This window comes from Anabas testudineus, chromosome 1 (assembly GCF_900324465.2).
Source record: "Anabas testudineus chromosome 1, fAnaTes1.2, whole genome shotgun sequence".
NCBI lineage: Eukaryota > Metazoa > Chordata > Actinopteri > Anabantiformes > Anabantidae > Anabas > Anabas testudineus.
In genome coordinates, this window is record NC_046610.1 from 1027308 (window position 1) to 1037556 (window position 10249).

Here is a 10249-nt window from a genome sequence, read left to right on the forward strand (position 1 = left end):
AAAAGAGAGAAATCGTTCAGGAACTATATTCATTAATGGAAATGTGGTTTCTGGAAAAGTGAGAATATTTGTTGATTGATGCAACACATCTGTCTGAGAATGCAGATGTGGTGAAGTCTGGTAAATGACTCGTGCACGTCTGCTCACGTTTGCTCATCACACCGTCACTCTTACTTCTCCACCTCTGCTAGTGTTTGTGTTTATCACGTCTATCACGTGTTTATCGTCCTCTCTCTGCTGTATTTATAGCCGAGGCCAGAGGAAGGAAGGAAGCCGATCAGCAAACATCCTCCTGATCTGAGTCGAGCTCGTAACCCGCTCACAAAGATCAAGCATGAATTAACCACATATAGACCCCCCATACCCCAATGGTAATATCCGTTCCCTGAGATCTGGTAGAGGAGGTTCTCTGTCCTCAAACAGGACCAACACACTAATTAACAAGTTCAGTTGTGGAAATATGTAGAACCAGCATTTAATATGAATGTTTTTTTAATAACTATATATATTTTTTTAAATGTTCGTCATACTAAACCTTCAATTAATGCACTACAGATGTCTTTACTGATTCTGACTACTGACCTCAAGTCTGTTTTGTGGCTCTGTATTCTGTAAATATCTCAATAAATAAGTTTTTCTCTCCCCTTTAAATTATCACTAATTACTGAAGCCTGTCTGAATGACCTCTGATATGAGATGTGAGATACAACACTTAAACATCTCTCATATTTGATTTTATCTCTTTAGCTGGTTCAGATCTGGACAGACCAGCTCGGATCGCTCAGTTTCTTTAGGACACTGCTAACACAGACGACTTTTAGACAATAAACTCTGACTAGTCTCTGCCATCTTGTGTTCCAGCTTCCTCTGTTTCCTCTTCCTTTGCCCTGCAGAGGATTAACTCAGAGGAAGTGACACAGTCTCAGACACTGATGACATGCAGCCCGTCTGCAGCAGCAGCAGCAGCGCATTCAAACCACACGGTAGCAGAACAAATGGATTTACATCTGAAATTGAGTTCCAGCCCTGCTCTGATCGGCTCCCGGCTCACTGGGAAGGAAAATGACAAATCAAATGGTACAGCAGAGCGGTGGTTTGACAGCAGAACTCTCATTTTCTCCAGAAAAAAGGCCCCAAAAAACACAGGATGCTGCAGTGTAGTGAAAGTAAACTCAGAATAAATGTCACCCAGACACGATATTAAATCACAGGAAGTGATTCCCTTTATGGATGCTCCGTCATCACACCACGACTCGGCCGATGACTCTTACTTATGTAACACAACGGAGCAGAGACTCCTACACACGGTGAGAGAACAGAGATCTCGCAGGTTCACTGAATGCCACATGGTGAGATGGGTCCAGCGAAATCTGTGTCAGCAGTAACAATATCAGCTCTGAGGAGAGTCGGGCTGCGTGATGGACGGATGTCATCATCTATCTCATGGTCTGAAAGTGCAGCAAATGAGCAAATACGTGCTAATTTACACAAAGTGCAGCTGAGGCCCACAGGGAGGTCATTAGGCTAAAAACAAAAAAAGAACAGGACAAATAAAATGCAGAAATGACGATGGTGGGGTGAGATGAGAAGTCAGAGCTGCAGCAATTAGTCAATTAATCTATTTGTTCATTGACGTAAAGTCAGTTTAGTCGATGTAGTCGACCAAATGAGTTAAATTAGACTCATTTACTAGTTGGTGACGTCATTACATGTGTGTTTCGTGTGTGCTCCTCAAAACAACTCAAGCCGGGCGTCTGATTTTCTGAGCTGCTCTCAGCTCTAAATAATAATAAAATAAAATAACAGTTGTTAACTGTTGGAGTTTCCAAATGACAGTGGACTGAATTACGAAAATGATCTGTGGAGTTTGTGAAGCTCAGAAAAGCAAATTGACTGTTACATAGCCAACTGCTCTGCAGTGATTCACAAAATGTGTCCACTGTTGTGACAAACACAGAAGTCGCTCCTGATCTTTTCTGTGCATCTCTGCAGCCTCCACCAGTCAGAGCTCATCTACTGAGCAGAAACTCTCATCCTGTTTAATTTGGACAAATAGTTTAAAGTCAAACTGCTGAAAACTTTGTTTGTTTCATTTATGTATTTTTTATTGCTGCTACTTTGCTTATTGATGGTTTTTAAATTTTATTTTTAAATTTTTAGCTTGTTATTTTATAACATGTTTTAAATTGAAAGAAGGAATCGATAAGAACAGTAACAGATCAGCAGAATCAGAATCCGAACTGGAACAGATCAAATTCAAATCATAATTTAAACTAATTTGATTCAAATTTAAAGAAACAAGAATTTTACTACTATAATATAATATAATATAATATAATATAATATAATATAATATAATATAATATAATATATTTAAATACTATTTGCAGAAATAAGGGAAATGAATGAATTTAACACAGAAAAGAATCAAACAAAAATACAATAAAAAATAATCACTAGTAAAAACCAGTGTCTGTAGCATCTACCTGTGAACAAAAATGAAAGTCTGCAGACTTTTTCAATGCAACCGGTGATTTTCAACCCCACACATACACAGACTGTTGTTTTTGTCTTACAGTCCAGCCTGTCAGTGCAGATACCATCAACCAGGTGCGGTGATAAATGTCTGCAGCAGCTTTTCAGACAGACTTTAACGTGTCTGCAGGTCACTCTCTTTAACAACAACATCCTGGACTGTGCTGCTCGGGTTCTGTGGTCCGGGCTGAAAACACTGGACTGTGTCAGCAGACCGCCTCTGGTCGGTTCCTGATATAAAGTTACAGCTGATCACCAGCACGCCCGCATTTCGTGACTCAACGAGATCACGCACTACAGGTACATGGGAATGCAACTGCCCTGCGTCTATTATCGGACACATTCCCATAGATCCAACAGTCTGGTGTAAGTCACACAAACCCTGATGCCAGTATCCGGACTGTGGGAGGTCCAGTCCTGCAGGGGAGCTGAACGATGGAGTGATTAAACCACAGTAAAATCGGACTGTGATCGTTTGCAGCAACAGGGCTTCTCTATGTGTCCGATAATGGATCTAGAAACACCGGGTTTCACAGGTAACCGTTTATTAGCAACATAACGACGCAGGTTGCCTCAGCTGTGTTAACAGAGACCTAAACTAACTTCACGTTGACAGTCAAGTGTTTCAAGCTGACACAGGACTGACAACCACAGCTAACCTGGCTAGCAAATAGCGCAGATACCTGCTCAGGGAACGCAACATTCAGCGAAACAGCCATTTGTATATTGCACAATTCTAGGTCGCCCTGCTCGATGTGGGCAGACAAACTTCAGGAACAGCATTCAGCATGTTTTCTGGATTTCCACCACCACGTCCTTTAATTCGGCCCTTCAGTGATCAGCACAGCAGCTTGTGTAACAACTCAACTGTACATTACAGAGTGAGTGTGCGTCAGTCTGTGTCCAGATCAACATACGCCACAGGACAGCAGCAGATCGCGCACAGCGTCAATAAAGAGGTGAATATTATCAAAAGGTGAACTGCTGACTGGATTAAACCAACGCCGAATTAAACCAAGGCTCTTTCCATCTTAAACCAAGTTATTTATGACACTTTATCATGAACCTATATTCGCCGTTAAACGATTGAACTATCGATTTATACTTTCCTATATGCGGTTTGGCGCAACGCTCTCCCGTTAACGACGAAGCTTAGTTAGCTAGCAGTCAAAACAATGTCCGACAATGGAAGCCTGAGAGTGAGGCTGCTTACCTGCAGCTCGGCCCGCTCCACCTCCCACTGGGCCCTCTCCACCTCGAACCGGGCCCACTCATGCTGGAGAAAGTGTAAAATCCCCGGGATGCTGTACTGAGCCCTGGCCGCTTCTCCGCCGCCGCCGTCGGCCGCCTGCGGAGGTTTGATGCTCCCGCCGCCGGGAAGAGCCGAGTTGTTGTTGAAGAAGACACCGGGGCCCGCCTGCTCGTCCATGGCCGGACCGGGGCGAGGTGGTTCTGGTTCGGTCCGGTGCTCTGAGCCGCTTCAGTAAAATATCCTCAGGAGGAAAGTAGAGTCCATGAATAGTCCTGTGAGCTGGGCAGCGGGACTCGGTCTGAGCCGCTGTCAAACCACCAGACCACCGTCGAACCACCGGAACCAGCACCGACACACCGCTTCCGGTCTGGACTTTCAAAATACAAGCACTACGCTGAATTACCGGTGCAGTAAAATACCAACAAATACCGAGATGAAGGTTTTTTATTCATAATCTAACACAAAACGGCTTCTGATGGATTCAAGTACATTTATTAAACACATTTAAAACAAACAGAGGTCACCAAAGTGCTGCACAAATAATAATAAAGGTACAGTGATGGATATAAGGCTCCAACAAAGATCACAGTAAAAAGCAAAGATGAAATACAATCACACATGTAAAATATAAAATATAAATCAGCAAGAAATAGTAAAACAGGTTTAAAATGAATAAACAAATAAAAGATAACTAGTGTTGAGGTCACTGTGCTGCTCCTCAGCACCGGCCTACCTGAACTCCCTCATCCTGGTCTACCATCCCTCCTCAGAGGTCTGCCCCTGAACCACGTCTTGTGGTCCCATCACCTCAATAGATCCCAGACTAAACCTCTCATCTCAGTGGATCCACCATAGTGGATGGATCTACCCACCTCTGCACGTTCAGCTGCCTCACTCTCAAATTTCAAAACCTGCTGAAAACAGAACTCTACTGAATCTTTCTCTGAACTAAAAAAACAACATAAACATAAAAAATAAGACAAATAAAATCCTGCACATTTACCACATGAAACTTACTTTATAGATCTTCTCCTTTAGATATTTTGCTTTGTACCTCACTGAAATTACCAGAAAATATTCAATACGATAATTATGCATATGACAGTGGCCTCTCACAGTGAATCTGTCTCTGTGCTGAAAATTAAACTGTGATTATTGTTGAATTAGTTTATTATCACCATGTTGTTTTACAATTTGAAATTCCACATAATTGATGTGAAAAATAATGAATAAATTCATTTAATTTGTGATGTTTATTTCAAACTACTGGATCTAAAACATTCTAATCTTTACCCATTGAAGCAAGCTTTTATTTTGAAAGCACGGCGAAGTGTACTAGAGATAACTTGACATACCTGTAAGGTGACATCAACCCTCTCTTAGTCCCACCCACTGAGGTAAACTGCCTCACACCATTGGCTGATTAGATGAATGGCAGGTCCCATTAGGAACGGGCAGGCAGTTTTCGTGAATCCTGTTCACACTGTTTGTACTGTAACACCTACAGTACAGAAACTCCTCATGTCATCTGTGATCTATTAGTGACTAAAACATCAGACACCTGCTGATCCCTAAAAATATGCTGTTATAGTGGAGAACTAACTACACACAGTACATGTTGGGTAAAGTACTCACTTAACTTTCTTTAAATGTTCCCTTTGTTCAGCCTGTGACTTTATTGACACAGGCTGAACCCAAATGCACCTGTAGATTCAGTTTATAGGACTTTAGATTCCAAAGTCCTGGGAAATTAAACCTGATCAATAGAACTATGGAACTTAATTATCATAATTATTATTGCATTAGCTTAAATCAGGTTAAAGTTGTAAACGTGATGTGATTTTTACATATATCTATTATTTATTTTTTTATTATTATTTATATTATTAAATGAAATCGTCACAGGTGGTAGAAGTACACAAGTAAAAGTATTTGCTTTCAATGTGTAACTTGAGTTACTGGGGGGTTAGGGTGCTCAGCCCAAGGCCCCCACAAACCTGGGTCCGGCCCTGCGGCTCTGACTTGATTCAATCAGCGGAGGTTCCCTCTGTGACTGCGGCCATGTGCTAATCAGCTGATGCGCCACAGCCGCCTCTCGTCGCTATTTAAGTCCTGCTCGGTCCGACGCTCCCGTTGATCCGGATCCAGGCTCCACTCACACCGGTCCACAGACACGCACCATGCCTCCGTTCGACAAAGTCCCGCCGCAGAACAAACCCTTCAAACAGAGGAAGAGTCTCGGTAAAAGTCTCCACTGGAGGAAAGATGAAGAAAACGCGTTGAGAACTTCCGTCTGACGGTTTCTCTTCTTTCTCTGCAGCTACGAGGAAACAAGAAGTGGCAGGAATCAGGTCCAAGTTCCCCAACAAAATCCCGGTAAGTGTGCGACAGATGCAGGATGAAGCTGTGGGGTTCTCACCTGGGTTCTCACCTGGGTTCTCACCTGGGTTCTCACCTGTTGGCCGCTTCCTCACAGGTGATCATCGAGCGCTACGAGAGGGAGAAGTTCCTGCCTCCGCTGGACAAAACCAAGTTCCTGGTGCCGCATGAACTCACCATGACTCAGTTTGTCACCATCATCAGGTAAAAGCTCGTCTGACTGTTGTCGATACTGGTTCATGTTCAATATGCTGCTGAACGTTCTGAGGATTCATGATGCAGATCATGAATTTAACTCAGATAAATCACATGTGACAAACACGAGCAGAGAAAGGTCAAAGGTCAGAATCTGAAACCAACAAAAGTTTGAATTCTATTAAAAAACAACAACAAGTTTAAATTAAAGTTATTTTTCCAGTCGATTAATCGATCGACACGTTTCATCCAACATGATGCTGTCAGTGTTGGGAAACTGTTTCATGTCAGAACATTTAGGTTTAAAATGTTTTTAGTGTCGGTAAATATTGATTTGTAAAAGTTTAGAGTTTAGGACCTTTTCTAGAAAACGAACCCTGAACTTCAGTGAATTCTAACTTGATTTAACTTCCTGCTGAAGCCTTCACATTTCTCAGATGCCTGTAGGAACTGAACAAGTCCTGAAGTCCTCATTCAGAACAGACCTCAGTGAATCAACACGTCTTAAAGAAGCGTCTGTCTCTGGACTCTGGTCCAGTGACTCGTCCTGGTGACTGGTTGGAACTGGTCGTTTTTAAAAAATTATCTCCAGTTAAAAGTTTGTACTGTAAAATCCTCTAAGTTCTCAGATCGATGTGTCTCTGGATCATCTGAAGACCTTCAGGTCGACAGGTTTTAATGTCAATAAACCAAACGGAGAAGTTTGAAACCGAGTTTGATCCTGATCAAACAGATCAGATCCTGAACAGGACAGAGTTACGACTTCAGTGTTTATTTGGTCTCAGACCTTTGAGTTGGGACCTGACTGCTGATCTTCAGGTCTGACTCTGGACTTCAGCAGCTTCCAGGTTTTTGTCTCTGTCACAATTACACAGCAGAAAGTCGACAGACGATGCTGAGACACAATGAGTCATTTCACTCAGACGTCACGTGATGAGCTGCGTCTCATAGTAAACGAGTCTAAGTTTTCCCAGAGTACAAAAACCCACTTCACGTGTTCTGCTGCTTTCTGAAACTGACCCTGGAATCGATGACTAGTGAACTCAGTCTTGGATCAAAGTGTCCACACAGACTTGAGTTGGTCCAGATCTTTAGTCTCGGTGCAGTTTTTAATTTAGACCTTTAACACGTCGCTGGGTTTTAAGGAACGCCTGAAACGTTTCCAGCTGTTCAACACTTCAGTTTGTTTGAATATTTTATTATTATAATATATTAATGTTGGTTTTCTGGTTCAGACGTCGTCCTTTAATAGAGATAAAAGAGTTTAATCCAATATTTACTGGAAACCTCTTTGTTCTATCAGGACCCTGAAGAAGTCTGAATCTACTGTAAATGGATTCTCTCATGTACTTTACAGTACTACATGTACTTTACAGTACTAATGGTACAAATCTTCAGTTTCAGCTTGACCTAAGCAGAACTGACAAGTGGTGAAGTAACTAAATACATTTGTAGTTTAAATTTGAAGTATTTAAAGAGGGAATAAAAGTAGAGCTTAAATCTGGGTTAAAGGAGTATTGGTTACTATCAAAGGTTTTCTTTAATAAAAATAAAGTAGTTCATGTTTCATTTTACTTTGGGACTTTTAAATACCAGACATTTACTTTGTAGTGTTTTCAGCGTGGTACTTTTACCTGAATGAGCCAAATACAGTACTTTCCCTTCCATTTGCAGTATTCACAGTATACTTTGCTACTTCCTGTGTTTGTACTTGTGTAACATTCAGAATACTGCACATTTTACTGCTGTAGTGATACTTGGGAACGGATTCGGTTCCTCTGACGTCTCGAGTTGTTTGTTCATGTTGGAAAGACGAACAGAGGAAATAAAGCAGCAGTGAAGGACTCGTCTCAGCTGACGTGTCCAGTGACTTGTCCCCTCCAGGCTGCCGTAGTCCCAGCACACGGCTCGTTAAGTATTTCATTCTCATCATTAACGACTGCTCTCTTTGTCCTCTCGTCAGGAACAGGATGGCTCTGCTGCCCACACAGGCCTTCTACCTGCTCATCAACAAGAGCGGCCTGACCAGCATGTCCCTGACCATGGCTCAGGTCTACAAAGACCACCAGGACGAGGACGGCTTCCTTTACATGACCTACGCCTCACAGGAGATGTTCGGACACTGACCAGCTTCACGTTTTATCCAATGCTACAGGCCGCTGAGCTCTGTCTGCTGTAAATAGAAAACATTTTGTACATATTGTAATATTTCTGTACATGTTGGTTGTGTAACAGATTTTAAATAATGATGTGGATCCAATAAATCTTATGACAGAACCGAGTGAGTGCAGAGTGGTGATCAGAGATGTGGTTTGGTTGTCGGGACACTGTTTTTTTTTGTTTTATACAGTATAAAGATCATGATGTATGTTTTTGTTTAATGGTGTCTTTAATAAGAATTGTAGCTGCTGTTTAAGTCCAGTATATTAAACTTTGAAGTCAGAACTGGAACTAACATTTACTAAAGTATAATTTTGGCAGCACACCGTCTTGTGTCCCGGTTTCTGTCCTTTGTCTGTGGGTCAGTCTCAATAAGTTTCTTTACAGTATTCTCTCTGCATTCCTGTTTATTCCATCGAGCACATGATCACATCAGTTGTGAGCTCCTCTCCCTCTTGTTCATTGTGGTACGAGCTCATATGGTCCAGCTCGTATTTTCTATTGGCGGATGGCATCAGGACGTTGCAGGCTGGTTCTCTGATCAGCTTCTTTTGTTACCGTCTGTTCACTCCCAACCCGTCAAAGCAGATGGCCGCCCGCCCCGAGTCTGGTTCCACTGACGGTTTGTTTTACTAAAAGAGTTTTTCCACTGATGCTGTTTAAAGGGGATTTGTTGGGATTCTGTTATGTCAAATACTCTCAGATGATTCAGTTATAGTATATAAATAAAACGTACTGACAGAAACTGATCTAGGAGTTCTAGTTCTTACACAGTATCTGTCTTGGGATGCACCTCAGGCCTGGGTGTAAACTGAGGTGACAGGAGTACACAAATTAAATACTCGAGTCAAAGTAGACTTGAAGTACCAAGTGCTGTGCTGTTTGTGGATCAGATTATATAATCTATAATAATCTATGTAGATTATAGTCAGTTTTCTAACACAGTGTTAGTGTTTGGTTTGTCTGTTACTACGTTACTGCTGAGTTCCCTCTCAGGATACACGTACGTATACGAGGAAAGGGAGACGTGAGACGTTCTCTGCTGATGACAGTGGAGCAGCTGTTTGTCAGCTGTGGATCAGCTGGTAGACTTTGTGCTCACTTTGGTTGGATTGGAGACATTTGTCCAGATTATAATAGAAAAAGCTCCACCTCAGTTTTTAAATAGAAACATCTGCTCTTTAATTAAAACCTGCTTCTGTATTTTTACTACGTTAATTTAGACTTTAATACTCAGTTAATGATTTTAATGACAAACACATTTAGTTATTAGTCACATTACATGTATTGGTTTCCTGTTTTTAAATTCATGACTCAAATTCCAATTATGTTAATTTGTAGAAATGCATTATTAGATCAACTAATATGAACAAATCAAATTAGTTGATGATGTAAATATATAACAGTTCTAGTTATACCCACTCTCCTGTGTTAATGACGATGTTCAGTAAATTACAGATGTAGAGAAACAGTTTGTTTCTAGTTTCTAGTTAGTTTTGGTTAAACAGAACTAAAGATCCATGATCCAGATGATGGTTCTGAAAACAGATCATATAAAAGGTCTTGTTGGTTCTGTTTTACTGTTATAACTGGATTTTCAGTATAAAACTGTGTTGGTGTGATGTGGTCTCACATCAATAAAGAGAGGTTTCCAATAAAGAAGGTCCAGTAAATGAAGGTGGGACGTCCTTCGGGATGGAGGAGCAGCACGACTTCTGGGCCGATCGA

At 41.5% G+C, this 10249-nt stretch overlaps 2 protein-coding genes across 5 annotated transcripts in view; one reads left to right on the plus strand and one right to left on the minus strand.

Moving 5' to 3' along the window:
* Positions 1-4152, minus strand: part of strn (striatin, calmodulin binding protein) — a 40854-nt gene extending 36702 nt beyond the window's left edge. For 3 of the 4 annotated variants that reach the window (XM_026360049.1, XM_026360047.1, XM_026360046.1), the window contains exon 1: positions 3749-4151. In XM_026360049.1, coding sequence (XP_026215834.1) covers positions 3749-3964 — 216 coding nt within the window. In that variant the 5' untranslated portion in view covers positions 3965-4151. Of the gene's footprint in view, positions 1-3748 lie in introns of all 4 variants that reach the window. The other variant, XM_026360045.1, reaches the window with a different exon arrangement.
* A 1694-nt stretch (positions 4153-5846) lies between these two features.
* map1lc3c (microtubule-associated protein 1 light chain 3 gamma) lies at positions 5847-8858 on the plus strand. Its single transcript, XM_026360056.1, has 4 exons — positions 5847-6028; positions 6108-6163; positions 6264-6370; positions 8325-8858. The coding sequence occupies exons 1-4, from the start codon at positions 5968-5970 to the stop codon at positions 8485-8487; spliced, it is 387 nt and encodes a 128-aa protein (XP_026215841.1). The 5' UTR covers positions 5847-5967; the 3' UTR covers positions 8488-8858.
* The last annotated feature ends 1391 nt before the right edge of the window (positions 8859-10249 follow it).